This window comes from Dermacentor albipictus, chromosome 3 (genome assembly GCF_038994185.2).
Source record: "Dermacentor albipictus isolate Rhodes 1998 colony chromosome 3, USDA_Dalb.pri_finalv2, whole genome shotgun sequence".
NCBI classification, from domain to species: Eukaryota; Metazoa; Arthropoda; class Arachnida; order Ixodida; family Ixodidae; genus Dermacentor; species Dermacentor albipictus.
The window spans coordinates 38,828,413-38,849,058 of NC_091823.1; the positions used below are offsets into that span (position 1 = coordinate 38,828,413).

Genomic DNA, 20,646 nt, shown 5'->3' on the forward strand with positions numbered 1-20,646 from the left:
ATTGCTGTAGTAATAGTAAGTTTCTCTCTACTTCTCCTAAAAATGCTTCTAAGAGAGGCCTTCATATGCAGTAAAGTCTCCTAATCGATTCTTTCCTTTGTGCAGTCAATGACTTTTTTGATACAGACAGAAGTTTCTGGCCGTTAAACGCATATGTTTCTATCTATTTGATATTACGTCACTCATGCAGACCTGTTTTAGTGATTGTTGAACACGAGCCTACTTAGGCCGGAACAATACGAAGCTTTATAATAAATTTCCTACTTACCTTTTCAAGGAAGGTGAACATTTGCTTGCGTCCGTTGCAATCAGTCGTTTAAGTCCAAATGGATAACGAGTGAAGGGCGTCAGGCGGAGGTCCACCAGATGTTCGATAAAATTAAACGGTGTTTCTATACAAGGCTCGATAGCGGTGGCGATTTCGGATGTTGATGCCAGAGACTGTTACAATGATGCGCTATGCTTCAAAGCACGGCGGCAACGAGGAGCGTGTTTTTTGCCGTTGTCCCCAATGCAGCCCACACACTCACTCGTGAGCACGCTGGCCCGTCTTGACGACCGGCCGCTTTCAGAGGAGGCAGTCATGGAACGCCGGCCTATACAGTCGTCACATCGCAAGTCGGTCAAGGGACTCTTGAAGTTTTTGCGTTCGAGTCACCTGCGTTCTCACAGACGTTCCCCACCTATTCTATTATTTTTTTTTCATGTCTTTGCTTTATTTCTCCGCTATTATTTGCACCTTTCATTCCCCTTTACTCTTCCCCAGTGCAGGGTAGCAAACCAGAATCTCTTCCGGTTAACCTCCTTCTCCTTCCCATCCCGCTTCCCCCCTCCTCTCTCTCTCTCTCTCTCTCTCTCTCTCCACTTTAAAGAAAACCCAGAGCCGAGAACTGCGGCTAAAGCCATTTAGGGGCTTTAACCGCGGCATTGAGTAACTGCCATCTTGTGAGCAAGGTACGTGAACGCGCGGTACAGTAACGCGGATGCGCGCCACGCGCGGCGCGGTTATTACGCTGCGCTGGCGAAAAATGGACCCTCCATACACAGTCTATAGCGTCACGACGCAGTCAACATGGTAGGTGGCGTTTGGTGCACCTTTACCGCCTTCGCCAAATGTACAATAGGCCGCTTGCCGCGCACTTGAGCGCATTCTTCGCAGCAAAAAGCGGATCGCCACGCTGCTACAGCCCACATTCCACGCACCGAATTCCTGTCATCTAAATATTGGCGTTACACGCATGGCGTATCCTACTTCGCCGGCTGCTGCTTGGCACGCTTGAAACGCCGGACTTTATCTACGCCTCTTTACAATGATGTCCTTGACTCGAGAACGCACACGAGCGAGTTTGTGATGTCGCTGCAGACGTTTTCAGAAAGAAACGAGGGAAGAATACAGAAGAAGCTTTTGAAAAGCAATTCTTGGTGAAGCTAAACAACGAGGGAAGGGTTGCAGAGGACGCATTGGAAGAGCCAGGCCAGCTCGTTCTATTTACTGCATTTGTGAAATAGTAATAAAACTAGGGAGGAAAGTAACGTTAATGTAATCAGTTACTTTTTTAATAATTGCCCAATTATTATCACGGGGCATGCAGTAATTAGTAACTGATATCGATTATATTTTTGAAAGACATAAGTCTAATCGTAATCGATAACTTTTCTTTTCTGCAACGTATACAAGTATGTCCCTAAAGCACACATACCTCCCAATGGAATATCGCCATTACATTCAACAGCTTCTTTGATTTACTTTATTTTCTCTGACTTATTGATGTGTCGATCGTAATAGTAAATGGCACCATCACTGAGTAATTTAGCTGAAGAGTTAGCATTGTGCAATCTGCCACAGGCAATCTTTAAACGCTTGAAGTTGCTAAAACAAAAACAAAGGGTACAGGGTATATAATCATGTTTCCTCAAATAAATCTTCTAAGATAATGTCAACCCTTTTCTGACGTGCAGTCGTCAACCAGTGTCCTGTCCAATTATTTTGTTTGAAGGCGCATTTCTCCAATCTTCCAACTCTATTTGCTAATGTTCTTTCTGAGAAAGTTTTGGTAAATGGCAAGTCGAATAATTTATGTCACATATCTCATAGTGTGATGAGTGGACTGTAGAAACCAGTCTACTAAGTGATCACAGACCCTACGCAGATAGTCACTCGTCTCATAAAGGTGACACGCTTGCATTTTTACAGCGAAGCTGTATACCTCTGCTATCCAAGGAAATTTTCGTGTCGTAAGCGAAAAACTCCCCGTACGTGGGCCGATCCTGGAGATTGTATAATGCCGGGCCGACCCGCGGCGGAAGGGAAGCAGACGTTAAATCCTCCCTATACGTGGGCCGTTCGTCATTCCCGCAGTTCAAAATTAAGGGGCCCACATACACAGCTTCGCTGGTCATCCTTCTTCACAGAGCGGAAGGGCACCGAGATTTTTAAATAGCAAATATGGTTACGTGCTTGAAACTGGGTTTACCGTGTCCACCCGTCCTCCATTTTATACCATCGTTCTCGTGCGGCATCGCTGTCATCGTATTGTAGGTTGCTAGTAGAGGGACCTAGTGTTTAGTACATTTCGCTAGGAATATTTTCCTCAGTATTTATGGACTCAACTCATTTAAGTCGTTCTTGCGCTTTGTGAGCTTGCTCTGTTTTCAACTGCGTTTCTGTCTGCTCTTGTAGGCTACCGTCGAGCACAAGCTGAACCAACGCTTCTCCATCACTCGCAGCTTTTCTTGGTGGAGCTTGTCTTGTGGCATATCGGTGTCCGGGCGGAGGAAACCTCCCTTCGGAGAATATGCGCTGTGGCGGTACTCGTACTTACCATCACTTCGGCCTGGCCTCCGACACGTGAAGTCCCCGTGAAAATGTCTCCAAAGTCTATACCCAAAGTCTTCTCCAAAGTCTACTCCAGTATCTACGGTGGGCGGTCACCGCAGGGTATAGGTAGTTAGAGAAATGAACAAGGGGCATCAAATAAATGCATGCGGCCCTGTTTAATGCAGGTACTGCAGCAATGAGTTTGGGCGTTTGTTGCCCCTTATCTGATGGGTACAAGACGCATTCGCGATAAATATACGAATGGTTCAATGTTCCTGTTCTAGTCTGTCCAAACATTTATTCGTGTCCCCGTGACGACAGCAACACCTTCGAAGAAAGACAACACACTCGCCAAGCAGTGTTTTAAAATGATGTTATATTTGAACTCGAGAAAAAAAATGAAATAAACACATATTCAATAATTTTTCACATCCTTTGTATCTTTTGTCGCCTCTCAAGCTTTTAACGACTCCGTTACCGCGTAACACGCCATTAACAAGACGCTACTTAAGGCGAGTATACATAATGCAATCTTTCTCTCTCACGCACACACGCACACGCGATGTCATTTAAATACATCTTCTTATGTGATTACACTCCTTCAAACCATTTTGTGTTTTATTTATCTTGAGACCATACGATAACCTCGAGCGCTCCTAGCGCGGAAGGGAACAACACAGCGTTTTGGTCTCTATCATGGCACACAAACCTCACCCGCACATTGACACAGGAAAACGACGAGGCCTAGCCGACTCCGCCGTTGTTGGTATTGGTTGGAAGCAACATGGAGTGCGCCGAGTACGCGAGGAATTGTCGATGACAGCTTGTAATGAATAATAGCGATAATAATTGTCAACAACGACAAGTATGCTAGAAGAGAACATGTATTCAGAAGGCGTGGGAGAAGAAGAACACAATAAGTTCAATTTGCTGTGCGTTCCAAACGCCAATTGATGATTTCTAGCACTCAGTGCATCACAGGTCACAAAACGCAATCGTGTGTTGAAGCGATAGTTGCGACGTCAAGTGCAAGAGTTTTAAAAATACTGAAAGCTGCTTCCATTTGGATAAATGTGTAGCAATCACAGAGACACAGACCAGTTAAGACATATTTCCTTCAACCGTTTTACGTCGGTGTGGGCATCTTGCGTTGATGAACCTATGGCAGTAGAGATTCATGTACGACGCGCATACGTTTACCTTAAGGTCGGGTCAGAGCAAGCATAGGCGGCAACATAACCTTGAAGCAAACAGCAAATGGAGATATGAAGTTATAGTAGGCAACGCACTTCATTTGAACTTACGATTAGCATTAAAAAAAAGTCATTCAATAATTGCCGACCATAACTGGCATCAGACAAACACAGTATAGCAAGCAATGAACTGCCTAACACTTCTTGCATATCATCGATTAAAAAGAGAGAAGGAACAATAAATAAAATTAATGATGGAGCCTTTTGATGTCTGGGCTTAGAGCTGATAGGACCAGTAATCGGCTTGCATGCAAAGTCAAGTGCCGTTTCACGCCACTTCCACACTTCAGAAACTGCTCAGGGCGTGAAATCGACAGACGCACAAAAGCAAACGTTATTTGCCCGTGTTGAACCCTGATAGCGATAGATGGCGCAACGTTTTTGAAACCGATCGAAGTGTGAAGGTTCTCTCGCGGAAATCCGAAACGTCGTTTCAGTTTCAGCTAAGCTCACTAGATGGCGCCACAGTACTCGCTCCTTCGCCTTCGTTTGCGCAACACATGCAGATCTGGGGAATATATATATATATATATATATATATATATATATATATATATATATATATATATATATATAAGCCGGATCTGGTAAAGGCCTCGGATCTTCGAGTGTGTCAACTTTTGTGTCTGTGCTACGTGTGATGTGTAAACGGAACCGTGAAATACAGCATATGTGTAATGCGAGGTTTTGCTTCGAGTTATCGAGCCGCCAAATTTGCTCCACGTACTGGTTCTCAGCTAACATAGGAGTTTAGGGGCTTTTTGGCTTATATGGCGGAAAATATGGTGCTCTTTTTATTCGCTCCGTATACATACACTGTTTTTTTTTATATTTCGAGGCTCTGAAATTTACCTTCGTATCATGTGAAGCGCTGTATGCTGATCTTGCCGCCAACGAAAGCTGGCAGCCGCCGGTCTGACGAACTTGGGCTGGAGTGCTCCATTAAGAGTGGAGGTCTTTACATATTTAACGCGCGATGTACAGCCTGCTTTACCAAAAAAGAAAGAGAAGAGAAACGACGTACTTAAAATGACGTTTGCAGCGTTGTTATGGTTGCAGGAATTGCCGTGCACTCCTGAAGTCATACAAGTGCGTCGAAAGAGCTGCTTCTGGGTTCTGGAGCAAGCGTGGATTTTACCGCGAAGAAAATTTCAAAAGAAGTAAGAAGAGTGTACAACGACCCACAGACATGTCAATAAAAGCATCACATTTGCTCAGATATTAAAGAGAAAAAGAACATGGGTGCTGTTCACACAGTTGAACACAACTAGGTCAGCCGCTACAACAACAGTGTTCCAAGCGACGTAATCACACAGTTCCTCGAACACGTCAACATGAGCAGAATGTACAAGTCCTCAGTAACGCTATAGCTTGTCGCATTACGTACGGTGTCGTACAATTGCGCTCTACTCCGCAACAAATTAAAAAAAAAAGCGATGACACTGGGGGTGGGCGTGGCGGCCTTGCTCTGGTGAAACAGTGAAAACTGTCTCGAGCTCTCCGAAAGCAGGTTTGCGGTACCGCAACGATTTATGTATTTCATTGCCTGTCGTTTATCTACCAACAGACTTCGAGGTTTCGTAAGGGGTCTTAGTTTCCTTCTGTTTACAAACGCGCATGAGTGGAACACACGCGTGAGCCGGATCTTCCGACACCGGCGCATTTACGAAAAACAAGAAGAAAGGGAAGGAAGTTGGGAGGGGGAAGAACACACACTCAGTCGTTGGATTCGTAAAACCGGCACCTCCTGTCTGATCTGAAAACGATGAGGAGGAGATGATAGCGTACAATTCTTTTTCTTCTCAACCGGGCACACCGCACAACACTCGCGCACGCACATAAACACACACGCGAAAACTTCATAAACAGTGCGACAACGCTTTCTCTTTCAATATATCGGTTAACACCAAACATAAATAACGCGAAACGCAAGCGCTTTTGGAAGGCGAAGGACGAAACACCATAGAGCCAAAGTCAGAAGTGATATATATGATGTCCACATATAAATGACAAGGTAGAATACAACAAAAAGTTATGTGTCAAGGAGTGCGTGGAGCTGTCATTTCGTCGACTCGATGAGTGAAGAAGATGAAGAGAAGGTTTTTTTTTATGTATGTGACTTTTGCAAAACCTTTCGTAGGCTCCACTTCGCAGTACTGGCACAATTTGTCGAAAATTTTCCTACGTAGTTTGCAAGCTGTTGCGCCCTCTGTGAGTAGTCATACGAGCTTCAGAACAGATATTGCCGAACCGATACACATGCGCGCTCCTTGCACAGTGAGGCTCTAGCCTGAATTAAATAACCCTTATGACCAAGTGCTTAAAGAGAAACTGTCACGAGAGATCACCTGCAGTGGAGATTTGCAAAAACGGCATGATCGAGGAATCTGTTTTAAAAGAAGGAGGCTCAGTAATAAAGAAGAAACGAAGCATGACAAAAACGCAGTGCCAGGGAATAAAACAGTTCATGACTCGACCAGGGGAGACAACACACAGGGTACCTCCGAGTAGTGACGTGGTGGCATTGTATGTACACGCAAGGACCACCGCCGCACCACGGCGCTGCTCGTTCACTAAGCCAGCCGGAGGTCGACACGGTGACCGCGAACGTTGACGCAGCGTTCGATCGTCGACGCACGTTCCCGAAGCACACGCGGCACCGCAGAGCTATGTGAACGGTCTGTTAAGCGTAGTCACCGCGCACAGCTCGAGTGTTCCAGTGGCGCCCTCTCGCTGGCTGCGTGTAGGAGTTCACGGGGCTTGACCGGGCTCCGGTCAGGGCGGGTTCGGGGACTGCAGGTCTCGGAGAGATGCGAGAAGGGAAAAAGATGATGCGCGCAAGGGGAGGCAAAGGTGACCTCGGTCTAGCCGATCGGCGTCGTGGACTCGGCTGCAGGGAAAGGGGATAGAACAAACAGAGAGCGACGGGTTAGTTCGTGTAGTATATAACACCGCTCTGTCAGTGAAAGCATTCGGATTACTGATCAAGTGTTTACACCACACATGAGAGATAGAGTGAGAAAAGGGAAGGAGAGCCCGAGAGCGCAACGAGAGAGGTCAGCCAGAAGCATACCCAGTTTGCAACGCAGGCGGAATGAGATCAAGAGACCGAAAGAAAGAAAGAAAGAAAGAAAGAAAGAAAGAAAGAAAGAAAGAAAGAAAGAAAGAAAGAAAGAAAGAAAGAAAGAAAGAAAGAAAGAAAGAACACAAAATACGGAGGGCGCGTCCATCCGTAGGTACACACATATAGACTATACAATCAGTCACTGAGCTCTATTGTGTTAAGGAACAGTACACAGAACGTGGTAGGGTGTTGAACAGCCCGATGAGGTGTTCGTCATGGGGTAGATAGCATGGGGCTATGCAAACAGATTATGGTTTTGATATGTGCGGCTGCTGTACAACTACTTTGATGAAATCCGCTCTGGCTACAGGAGCAAGTCAACATACAGCGAATGCTGAATTTAGAAGATCCCTCTATAGCCCCCAGAATTTTCCTTCTTTCATCAATTTTTTGTTAAACAATACCTGTCGAATAGTGTAAGCATCTTACTAATTCTGAGGCGCCATGATGATAAACCTGCAGATTCTTATAACAAGTACCAAAACTCTGTAAATTTCATATCTACATAAAGCGGATACCTCGGTAGCCATGGTTAATTTGTTTCCTCCGAAACTTTTCCCTTCTGAGCAATTTCGGATGCACGGAATACGCGCAGCAGACAGTAATTAAGGAGAGGGGAAAAAAAGGAACAAAATACCGCTAGCAAGTGCAAAACATGGCACACCGCATCATTTGGAGAATAAAGGCATTTTAAGCAGACTGCCCGTAATGAGTTTATAAATACAACGACGTGTTCGCGTAGGGACCGGGAGTAAAACTTGAAAAATGCGTCTTTCACTGGCCACTGACCACGCGAGGCACTCTTTACGATGTCGACGGAGGGGGCGGGGAAAAAAAATGCCGCGAAACGCCGGCAGTTCACCGCAAAAGAACCCGCGCTTTTTAAACCACTTTCGAAGCGAAGCCGCCACCGCCGGCAGTCAGCGAGCTGTTTTGCAGAAAGCGGGAGACTTCCCGGTGAACCCGAACGATGCATTTCTCGTAATTAGCCGTCAGCAACACGGCGTCTCTCTTAATCCAACGGCGAGTGCCATTAAACCTGCAGGTAAGAGCCGCGCACCGTCGTCGATTCTGGCGGCGCCAGTCGTTTTGAAGAGTGGTTCGTGCCGAGCGCGCGCGGTTTCTTCGCAGGCGATGTAAGCGCGCGGGTTATATGGCGCGAAAAGCGCGGGGGATCGCTTTCCAATCTCAGCGTCGTTACAAACACGCCCGTTCTGCGGCGCCGATTCGGCGAGTTTTGGCGCGAAAAACTCCTTCCCGGCGCGGCATTCGCCCCGTATGCGTGCGTGCCGTCCCATTAGGGGGGGGAGTGGGTTGAGCAGCAGTGATTCACAGTTGGTGCGAGAAAATCTGCCGGCCATCGAGACCTGGGACCGAGAGCCATTGAGCCCGTTTGCACAGAGATGCGTCGTATAAACCCAAATTCATAGCGGTTCCGCGTGAACGTTTCCCCAGCCAGAAGCGCAGGCAGGTATCTCAGGCAGAACGGACGCCCATTTTGGTCGTCCGAGAGAACGGCTTGTAGACAAGCATGTGCTCTCCCGAAAACCTGAAGCCATAGATCTCGCAATGGTTAACTTGAAGAAATGAGATGATGCTGTTGTGAACGGGTGGGGATTACCAAAGGGAGGTAACCATTCCGGTGTCTAAACTTCATGAAATGTGTATTCTGAGTCTGAATCCTGAAAGCTACATTGCTTATGATTAGAGCCGTCGTTGGCGCTTGCGTTGGGGCTGCCTTTAGAATTAATGACTCCGCATATTCCAAACGAGTTGGAAATGTCTTGAATTTGCACGCTTTCAGAACGTCGGAAGCTGGGCAGGCGTCGCAATCCTATGCATGCACGTGTCTAAGTCCATTGCCGTAGTTGGGAACGTACTGAAATGCCACTGCTTGACGCAAACTATTCAGTATTGTGCTGATACCATTAATTAATTGGTGCGACATTATAGTATAGAGTTGCTGATTGCAGAAGACCGTGACTGATCAGGAGTTACAGTAACGGCTCTCCTTAACAGTCTAGTGTGTATTACATTACTGTACACTGCGTCATTGTCACACTATAGCTTCGGCACGCGTACCTCTTCAGAATCGGTACAATGCCGCTGTGTCGTTGTTCCTGTAGCACCACCACATTAAAGGCATAATCACAATGCAAAGTGATTGCTGAACAGCTAGTAGTCCGACAATGTCGTCCGTTTTTAACAGCAGCAGCAGTACAAAGTTCCCTTTGTACCAAGCGTTTCCACGAGTCCCAATTAGGGACTATTAATTCGATTTAGAGAGGACAGCTAAAACAACTAAAAGCGGTAACAACCACTTCACGCATGACCGTGCTCGTGCCCGAAGGCCTTCCTTCGTACTCTCTCTAAACATCGGCCCAAAGCAAACGCGCACAAAAGAATAAGCACATAAATAAACTAACCGAGCTGCTACGTCATGCGTATTGAAACGACGATGCCCTGCACGCTGCAGTTCTTCATCTTGCTCGAGCGCACGCCCCACGCAATTCTATTTGCTTCTTCTTCGTTTCTCCTTTTCCAATTCAAGCGAGGCCGTTGCCGCGACTTTCCGGGGCGCTTCTGCTCTGCGCCCCCTCCTCCCCTCAGCACCCTTCTTAAAAACACAATTAGCGATTGTGTTACGGGGGAAACAAAACAATTAGCTCGAAACCGGCGGCCTATATGCGCTTACGTCCGACTCCTCCACATACTTTTTTATTATTATTTTTCTTTTTACTTTTCCTGTTCCACTTTCCGCCACGCTCTCCGCCACCGCCGCCTGCAGCGTGCATTTCCGCAGCTGCTTAACGCGCAGTTATCCACGCGCTTCTGCTATTTCGACGGCGTCATCGTTAGGAAAGACTTAATGCCCCGCACACAGCGGCCGCGCCAGCGAGGGGTGGCGGGTGTAGCGTGCCGAGAAGTTCTTTTTGCTCCCCAAAACGGTGGGAGGGGGCCTTCTTTTGTTTTAGCGAAAGCACAGGCTGCGTCGTCTGCTTGGGCAATTTACTCCGGAACGCTTGGAGGAGCAGACGATTTTGTTTTCTCGGCTCCCTGTTAGGCCTCAGTCTTCGTTTTTTTTTTCACTCACTCTCTCTTCACCCTTGTTTTCTATCAGCGCTCGCTCTGCGCGTGTCGTGTACCAGACCCAGCTGAGCGCATCTGGAAGAAAAATGCGTTGGCGTCGACGGCCTCGCCAAGACAAAAGGAAATTCGGTATACGCATCTCGCGCGGATTCCGGGCGCACGATATCGAGCACACAATACCGAGAGCTTGACGCGGTGGCGGCGCGTGTAGCTCTTCCACGCTCGCTTTAGTGCACCAAACTGGTCACCCGACGAGTTACGAGCGACGCTGTTAACGGTCTTCTTAGGAGCGACTGCGTTGATAGCCGGAGGGCAAACGCTACACCAATGCACTCGAGTCAAAGTGCTTTATTTGTGCGTAACGCTGAGCGTGCTCCAACGAAGACAAGTAAAAGCTAAGTGGAGGCTGAAATTGCAATAAAGAAAATCTGCTAGCTATATTGCAAGAACTAGCAGACTAGAATTTTTTTTCACGGTAGATTTATTTGAGAAACATAAGTGATCTTATATAGGAGATACAATTAAGGGTGGTATACGGTTGAAATACAAAGGAGATCCTTCGAGTCTTTTCTTTAGAGTTCTCGGTAGCCAGTAAGACGGCCTCGATATGGAGGCTTTACTATATGTGACAGCGCTTCGTATACGCTATATAGCCTAGCAATTTTGTTAGGTTTTATGACGCCTCTTTCTCCTCCTCCTCGTATGTAGGCTATCAAATAGGTTCCGATCCTGGTTCCAATTCTTTATAACTTCTCTTGATTTCTTTACACTGGCAACATCAAAGCGGACCCTAAAAACAAAATCACCTTACTGCCGTTTCATAGCTATCTAGGCCAAATTTTGTTAAGTAAATAGTGGGATCTAGGTTCACGCGTGTTCACACTGTCACGTGCCTACGAACGAAGCTTGTCCCACCCGGACACTTGTTCGAACAGTTCGCTCTCATTCTATTCCGTCCATAAACGAAAACAGAGAGGGGACAGGAATCCGCGATGCATCATCTCATTGCCATGCAAGGATCCAAAAAGGCGAGCTGCACACTTGTTTTCTTCGTTCGGTGCATTTACCCCCCTCTGTGCTTCAGTGACTCTCCGCTCACCGAAACCCGGACACGCATGCGCATGCGCTCTCTTTATTCGCTCTCAGGTCATAATCTCCCTGAGCGCTCCTGACGGCGCACCCTCCCGTACAGCTAGCAGGCATGCAGGCGCAATAGAGGTGCGCTTTTGTTCTTTACATCTGCAGTTTTCTCGGGTCAGGTTCGTTTCGTTTCAGAAAGAGAAAACCTCTTGATCGTCGCTGCTGGCAACACTGAGCAAGTCAGCGGCGGTTCGGCTTCTCCGCCGAGCGCACCATCCATCAACCCATTCATCACGGGGGACAGCGGAGGTGTCGCCCTCTCTCGGCCGAGTTTATCTCGCCGCCAGGGCCTCTTTCTTAGGCTATAGGGCACAGGCCTATAGGGCGTTCGAGTGGGGCCCGCCGGTGATGGCACTGCATGCGTGAGCACCCTTCCCAGTCTAACGCAAGCTTAGCCCCCGGAGGCTTTGACTGTCTTTCTAAACGAGCGAAGAGGCCTTTTTTGCATCGAGTCAATAATGGCAGAATCAAAATGAAAAGCTGAAACAGCGTAACTGCTCGGGACGAATGGTCCCCTGACGCCTTACTGCGCGTACAGAACCAAGCAGGCACGCATACTGAAGCACAAAACGCAGGTAGCAACTCATGAAAATGACTGTGGAAAAGGAAAACGATCTTTACCAAGTGCCCAGACCCCGTCAGATTCGTCTAGAGCACGGAAACAGTGCGTCCCGGTGCGTCACCTGCTGGAGACCACTATGATTTGAGAGCTCGCATGTAAGCACGTGCCGAAAGATTGGCGCACCACCGCACAGCTAACATTATCGCTGTTTACTGTGCACCCTGAGCAGCATCTCCGTTTCCACGACACTGCGAGTTACCGGAAACCTCGGCAGTTGTCAGCCGTGAAACGAAAGCATGCCTTCTCTGTGCGCAGTTCTATATCAGCTACGCGAGTGGGTGTCATCTCTAGGATGCGATCTGTGCGAGCTTTCTCACTCTGCTTGCTCAACTGGCAGATATTCACAGCTCATGCGCATGCAGCCTCGTACTAGATGCCCTCCACAAGATAGCACAAACGTATTCCGGAATGAACAGCTCCATCGCCTCGACAACTTAACTATGAATGCGATGTTCGATTGTAATGAGGACAGTACAGCAAGCTCGGAAAAAAATTGTGCGGCCTGCACCTGGATTGCAAGATTCTTGTCCGTGGATGCGATTTCTGATAGGGCTAACTCACTTGTAAGACGTCACGTATAGCAAGTCACCGCAGGGCTTTTTTAAGGTCACAGCTCTGATACCCCCGGAGTATTTTTGTGAATACCCCTGTTACATCAGCTATCCGCGACGGATGAGCTTTCACAAAGGCCTCAGACCACTGCCCTTTCTATCTCAGCCCAATTATGGAAGCAGAATTATTTGAACTTGTTCGGGCCTTCCCACGAATTGCACCTGCCATCTTCACCGCGTGGCCTTCTACTACAGCCGACCACCAAACTTTCATCGCTGGACGCATAACCAATGATGAAAGAGTCCACGTCTCCACTCACTTTACTCCTGTGCCGTATTGCGAGTTGACATAATGAGGAAAAATATTAAGGACAAGATGCTACTAGCGTTACAGTTATTGTGGCCTGCTTCTCTTGGTGGCGACATTGTGTTAAACGCGTTTTGGTACATTTTGCACTAGCGTCAAGCATTTCCATGTACATTTTTTAGTTACTCAACGTTAGAACATTGGAATTAAGCTGAGTGTGCTCACTAGTGACTGCAACTCTCAGTGTATAGTGAATGCTGTTGTGTGTGCTCGTACGTGACTTCTTAGCCTCTTGCCTTTTTTTTTTCTTTTCTTCCCGCTTCTCTCAGCCGCAATGTAGGGCACCTATCCTTACTTATCGTTCTGTTTCTTTCTCTCTACAGCTCACTTCCAATAATTAAGCGCCGGGAATGCACCAGCTTTGGAGCTATGCAATACAACAAGTCTTTCATCCTGAAAAGTAGCCATTAAACGAGCATTTCTCAAATGATTTCTCAATCTTCTTCCTGCTGCTGCCTTAGCTTTGTTGCACACAAAGTAGAGTTGTCGCTCATATTATACCTATATGTATGACATAAAAATTGTTACAGCGCAATCACATGCAACCACAAAGTATGAAGGACGGGACACAGCGCCTGTGTCCCGTCCTTCATACTTTGTGGTTGCATGTGATTGCGCTGTAACAATTTTTATGTCAAGTATGCACCAACTCGCCCAGAAAGAAGTTTTAATGATATACCTATATCATTAAGCCTTTATTCCTACAACTCCGAAAAATGATTTATGTGCCCACCAAATGGGACTTTCGGCACCTACATTTCGAGTGTTGTAATTTAATAGAGTATGCAAGACAAGCCCAACGGAGCAAAGAAATATGCGGAAACGTCATGAACTTGAAAACCAAACACCCCTTCAGGCTAAACGATGACATTCACGCCCCTCTAAGAGCCAGAACCGCCTGTCTCCAACATCAGCAGTATACTCTACTCATCCGCGGCTTGTTTTCGATCGTTTTCCTTTCTCGTGCTTTTGTCAGCGTAACGGCAGCATCAGCAAACAAGAAACAGCCGTCGGTGACGCAACGCTCCCAAACAAGTCTCCGTGGCGCAAGAGACGAGAACGGAAGACGTTTCTGCAGCTAGGAACCACATAAAGAAAACGCAAAACTAAAAGAGCAGGACAAAAGGAGAATAGGCGCAAGCGAATTCCTCGTCGCGAACCTTTCACTCCTTTTTTTATAATTTATTTTCCTTTTCCCTGTTTAGTCGCTCCAAATCGCTCCCTTTCCTCAGTCGGGCATACCACCCTTCCTTTACGCTTAATGTGTGTGCGTCTGGCCGTGTTGACGCTTCCGACGCTAACGCCGACGACGCCAGCCGCCCGCTTCTTCTTGCTTTTTTTCCTTTTCGTCCCCACTCATTTCGGACGTCGGCGGTGGTCTTTCTCTGTATTTTCTTAGTCTTTCACCCTTTGTTTGTGCGCAGTACACCCACACGCATGCACTCCGCTTTCCCAGTTCCTCTCTCCTTTTTTTCTATCCTTTTTTTCCCCTTTCCGTCCCTGGCTGGGCGAATGATTAATGATCGCTCGAGTGATCGAACAGCGGGAAATGGGCTCCGCGCTGCACAGACGCCGTAGGATCTCTCTTCCGCCCGGCACCCTCCCTCACGCGCACTTTCAGCCGAACAGCTCTATGCAGAACAGGGACCGGCCAAAACAGCCAGCACGCGAAGGCGTCTAGAACCACACGCGCAAAAGAAATGAGAAACGAAAGCGCGACTGGCGCGCGCGTGCGCCAAGGATAAGAAAGGCAAGGAGAGCGCGCGAGAAGCAAAGGCACGCAGTCTACAGCGAGCGAGCCAGCCAGCGGATGGGCGCGTTATGCGGGGACAGGAAAATACGTGGAAGGAGTCTCATATTAAGGGAAGGAAACTTGGTTCGGTGGCGGCAGTGGGAGTCGAAACTCTCTCTACCTCTCCCTTTTATTTATTCGTTTTCTTTCTCCTTTGCTTCCGTTTATTTTGTACGTGTCGGAAGCTCAGTACCATAGCACCGGAGTGGGAATACATTAGGGAAAAGTCGTGCGCGAGCTTGTATGGCGCAAGCGAGGAGTGTGAAAACTGAGGTGAAGTTTCCCGGGAGCAACGGGATCAGATTTTTTGCCCGAACAGAGGGCGCACGAAAGTGGTGAAGACTTCCTTTCCCTCCTTTATTTGACACTTGGTACTTTTCTTCACTGTCATAGCAGCGTGAATTGGTGGCAAAGTACTTCCAAACAGAGAAATAGCTCTCCGTGGTTCACCGAGGGTGTGTGTAAGTTAAAAAGCGAGAGCTCTAAAGAAAAGGACACCTTCCACCTCATCGAGATTTAACATTCACATCAACCGCCAGACACTTGAACCACTCGTGTACTGCCATGACATTTACGAAAGATGCCTCGTGGGAGGTGTACATACTTGTACAGTACCCAAGACAACGGGTCTTGATACATGACGAAATACGGAGAGAAACCCTTCGGTGCAAAACTGTTTTTTTTCTTGCACTCATTTTTTTCACATAAATTTGCTCGAAGGGATTTGACCAGCGCGTAATGATATCGCATTTACTACACACGCTTACATTTGACATCGGCACCCAACGCGGATGGTAGTTTTTGAAGAGAGCGATAGTTTTTAGTTTTATGTTTATACACTTTCCTTTTAACTTCCCACAGCGAGCACTGTCAGTGATGCTCAATTACTCTGTGAATAATATTTCATTCTTGAAGGGATCACGATCACGACTACGATTAGCAGATAGGCATGCTTGCCACTAGGAGATCGAACGGCACATTGCGCCCTGTTTTAACGTCGGTGCGTCTGTATCAGCGCGGGACAAGGATATCTATTACGAACTCGCGTGCTTAGTTTCGCAAAACTCATATAATACGTGCAAAGTTCGACTCCAGTGCGGAATCCGAGATTAAGTGCGAAATGAAGTGACAGGGCCGTTGAATGCGCACGCCGACAGCGTACGGTTGAGCACTGCAAGACGTAGTGTTATACATGTAGTCTCTAACAACTCACAGCACGCTACAGAAATATAGAACCCACATCAATTGCTTCGTATTTCATTGTATTGTTTAGTCACAGAAATGATCCGCACGACAGTTAATCTTCGACACTGCGTGCTACCGGAAAGCGTGCTTCTCCTTGCACAAAAGTGCAACAGGCGAAGCCAGCACTAACATTTTTCAGCTGCAGGAAGACTGTTCGCCAGCACTCCGGTGTTATGCCGGTTAACACAGCAATAAATGCGTATGTGATGACTGCGCTTATGTAAGAACTTTATAAAAAAGGTTTCAGTTGATTAAATTGGGGTTGGTTATAAAATGACAAAATCCCATCCAAAGAGAGAGAGAATGAAGAGGAAAGGCAGGGAGGTTAACCAGATATGAGTCTCCGGTTTGCTACCCTGCACTGGGGATGGGGGATAGGGGTTAGGAAAGATGGCAGAGGAAAACGCTAAAAAAAGGGGGAAAAAAAAAGACACGCACACATGGAGGCGCACACACAAAAGGCGTTCCAGTTAAAGTCGTTCACACAGGCTGGTAGATCGTAAAAAGCGCAATAGCGCTTGCACGGCCTTCTTCTCATCCAACACAGCATTCTACAGGGCGTTTCATTTTTAGCTGCACCAAATTTTTTAAACATTGCCTATGGCAAATAGCGCAATTCTAACCCTTGAGCTAAATTACTCGATGAGGCGGCCAATACTTCTACGAGAAATCATAGTGTTCAATTGAATAATAAATGTAATTACGCTAATTTACTTTTTACTTAAATACTTTACGCCATATATTTCAATCTACGAATTCTAGCCGCTGAGTTCGCACGGCGTATCCGCTTGGAACGAATTATCTGGACATCGCCAGTTCCAATATAATAATTTTCAAAATATCCGTTGAATTGCATTGGTGTTCCAGTTACTTTTGTGCTTGAATGCATAAAACAGCCGTTTCATAAAGAAGTAAATGGAGCGCCTATGAAGTTCGCCGCACACTTTGAACGTCCAATAGCCCACTTTGTGACTTATGCGGGTGCAATGAAACAATCGCGCACCTTCTTTGTCAGTGCTCTCGTTTCAACCCGCAAAGAGCATTTCTCTCAGCGACCCTGGACAAACTGGACAAGCGCCCAATGACAGAAAACAAGATCCTTGGAAACTGGCCTACGCGAACATCAGCGCGATCGGCTATGAAGGCTCTGCTGCGGTATTTAAAAGACACTGGAATTTCTGACAGATTGTGACTTCACTGTGTGACGCAGGATTGTACGGTGACACTGCATAATACTAGGAACGCCTTTGCGGGCTGCGTGACAGCGCCCACAGAAACAATATGTATGTACGTGCGTGTCTGTGTAGTTTCTTTTTCTTTTCTTCTTAATTTCTTTAAATCCTTTTCTCTCTTACCTATTGCATCCCCTTACCCCTCCCCCAGTACAGCGTAGGCAACCGGAGATAATCTCTGGTTAACCTCCCTGTCTTTCCTCTTGAAAATTAATACCACGGAATTCGTTCCACGTGGATACGCCGTGCGAACTCAGCGGCTATAATTCGTAGATTGAAATATGTGGGGTAAAGTAATTAATTAAAAAGATAATTAGCGTGCTTACGCTACTAATTGAATTGAAAATTTTGATTTCTCGCAGAAGTAATGGCTGCCTCATCGAGTAATTTAGATCTAGGGTTAGAATTGTGCTATCTGCCAAAGGCAATATTTTAAAAATTTGGTGCAGCTAAAAAACACACATTATTAGCCTACAATTTTGATGCGTGCAGACAATATTAACGCGACCGCGTTCAAGGCCCCTCGTCCGGCGTCAACCACCGTTCCGGCAAAAATAATTTCGAACCACGCATACGCGAGCTCTCCATGTAGCGCCAGGAAATTACCGAACTAATTGAATTTCTTAAGGTAAAATACGTCAGAAAAATCGTAAAGTACGACTTATACGCACCATACAAACACGATAGCGTTGGACTGTAATTTGAATATGCGTGAAAACATAATTCAGTTACGCGGACACTCAAAACACAAACCCCTTTTTCAGCGTTTCTGCTATTCATAGAGCCGCCATGGCCGCTCTATGATGGCGCGCGCAAATCTCAAAGGCCATAAAGCGGCACGCCCGGTTCCTTGCAACACACCAAGGTGGCGCTCACCTCCGCCGCATAGTGGCCCACGCCAGAGGCCGCGTTTCTACCAGAAAGCTCGCCTTCGTGCATAGCGTTTGCCGCCAGCGTTTCTTGGTAAACATAAGCTGCAGTTGCCGGGAAGGGTGAGACGTGGTCTGGGATCTTTGAATGCTGTTGCGCTACACTCTTAAAGGTGAAGCTTACGCGTCATCCAAATTTTATGCCGCATGTCGCGCACAAAATGTATAGAGAGTTCCGAATTCGGCAGATAAGAAACACTAAATTGTGCCAGAGCTTATTCAGCTAAAGGTATAGACAGGTTGAAGGACTAAAGTTTCCCTTTTGCCTTCAAGCATTAAAGAAAGCCTGCATGGACAAACAATCGAATTAAATGAGTGGTGACCAAAGCAATGTAAACAGCGCTTTAAGTTAAAAAGAAAGTACCTTATAGAAAATAAAGTAACTTATATTATAAATGGGCATCACTTTACAAAATGAAGGGAGATCAACCTGGCGCGTTCTAATTACGTGGCAGCTCCCAAGAATGGCCGTTATAGGGCACGTGACCTTTATTATCAGCTGTTACTCTGCCATTAAATTATGGGGTTTTACGTGCCAAAGTCACTTTCTGATTATGAGGCACGCCGTAGTGGAGGACTCCGGAAATTTCGACCGCCTGGGGTTCTTTAACGTGCACCTAAATCTAAGTACATGGGCATTTTCGCATTTCGCCCCCATAGTTACTTTGTCATTACAAGATCGCATCGATATACGCATTTATCTTGTTCCGAATAAAAGTGCTCGAAGTGTTGAAGCGCAAAAAAATAACACATAGAATTAGGGAGTAACTAACAGAGTGATAAAGGGGAAGGAAAGGTAGGGAGGTTAACCAGATGGCGCATCCAGTCTGCTACGCAGCATAGAGGTAAGGGGATTAAGGGATGAGAAGAAAGAAAGAAAGAAAGAAAGAAAGAAAGAAAGAAAGAAAGAAAGAAAGAAAGAAAGAAAGAAAGAAAGAAAGAAAGAAAGAAAGAAAGAAAGAAATAGTCACTTCAATTCCTTGAGTAGGTCGCCAATGTGATATGCGCGTAGTTGCGACAGAGCATTATCACATCTTTGCATTAAGTATGTAGATCGCATTCACGTGTATACGAATGGATCATGCTGGAAACAAAGCTCTGTATCTGCATTTTATATACCTGCCTACCAAGAGAAAAAGAGCTTATAAGCTTTGCCAATTTACAACGTCCCCAACGGCAAAACTCTCTGCAGTACTTTCTGCTTTACGTTACATATGCCAGCAGTTAGAACCACTTCGCTGGGTAATTCTGAGTGACTCACAAGCCTCATTGATGCGCTTAAATGAAATCAGTTTAAGTAAAGCCAAAAGCACGTTCACATACGAAATACAGAAGACATACGCTATAGCGAAAGAGCGACATAACTTGCATAACACGACATAACTTTCCAGTGGATTCCAAGTCACTTTGAAATTGTAGGAAATGTAACAGCTGATCACAGGGCACGTGCAGCACATCAAGAGAATGAATTATCACTTGTTCCTCTAGCGTAGTGATGCGCGATGTCTATTGAACAAACAATGCGGTAGATTGTCCAAGGAAACTTGGTTCATAAATGATCGTCAGAACTCTCAATAATATAATATATATCCTGGAATAGAATTCAATATTCCGTTTATAATTAGTTGATCGGTTGAAAAAACAGTTCATAGGCTTCGACTAGGCGCTGCCTGTACTAAAAGCTTCCTGTATAGGATAAGAAAAACTAACCGTGCTACATGTTCATGTGAAGAGGCTGAAGAAGACATAGAACACCTTCTTCTACACTGTAAAAATCACTATGCTCCCCGAAAGACCCTCTCGAAAAATCTACATGGCTTGGCTAGACGGCCACTATTCTTAGGAATAACTTTAGGTACACAGCCAATAAAAAAACGTCCGACCATCGCTGCGTGCGCCTTAGTACAATTTTGGAGGAATGAAAAATATCACAAAAATACTGTCATACAATAGTTATTGCTCGCATTGTTATTATTAACAGGCACACTTAATTACATGCTCATTGTGTCTTCGTGTTCATGTGGCATTTGTATTTGTTGCATTTAGAGTGCGGCATTCACGTGTTCAACATCTTCTGCGTGAACATCTTCGTTTTGTGAACATTTATGCTGTGTGAACTCATGTGTTACGTGTGAACATTTCGATGTTGTATTTATGCTATGTGAACTCTTCTGGTGCGCGATCATTTATTTATATTGCAGTACTGAGACTTAGTATGTGAATTTTCGTTCACGTATTTATTTGTCCAGTTTGATGATCGTTGACAACTTTCCGACGATAACTATCACCTAAGAAAAGAGGAGTAGCCGGTGCCACACATAGGCACCATCCTCTTCTTAAATACACTAAAGAAAGAAAGCAAGAAACAAACGAAAGAGACAATGATTGTGCTGGTTCATTCTCCAGACACACATCGAAACTACAGTCGCTGATTGAGGTCAGCTTGCTTTCAATGGCATGAGATGTAGAAAAAAAATCGCAAT

The 20,646-nt window shown here is 46.1% G+C and overlaps 1 protein-coding gene across 3 annotated transcripts in view; it reads right to left on the minus strand.

Annotated features, from left to right (window-relative positions):
• Nucleotides 1-5,261: 5,261 nt before the first annotated feature.
• Nucleotides 5,262-20,646, minus strand: part of LOC135902594 (dachshund homolog 2-like) — a 255,132-nt gene continuing 239,747 nt past the window's right edge. For all 3 annotated transcript variants that reach the window (XM_065432786.2, XM_065432788.2, XM_065432787.2), the window contains one exon: nucleotides 5,262-6,961. In XM_065432786.2, coding sequence (XP_065288858.2) covers nucleotides 6,936-6,961 — 26 coding nt within the window. In that variant the 3' untranslated portion in view covers nucleotides 5,262-6,935. The remainder of the gene's footprint in view (nucleotides 6,962-20,646) is intronic.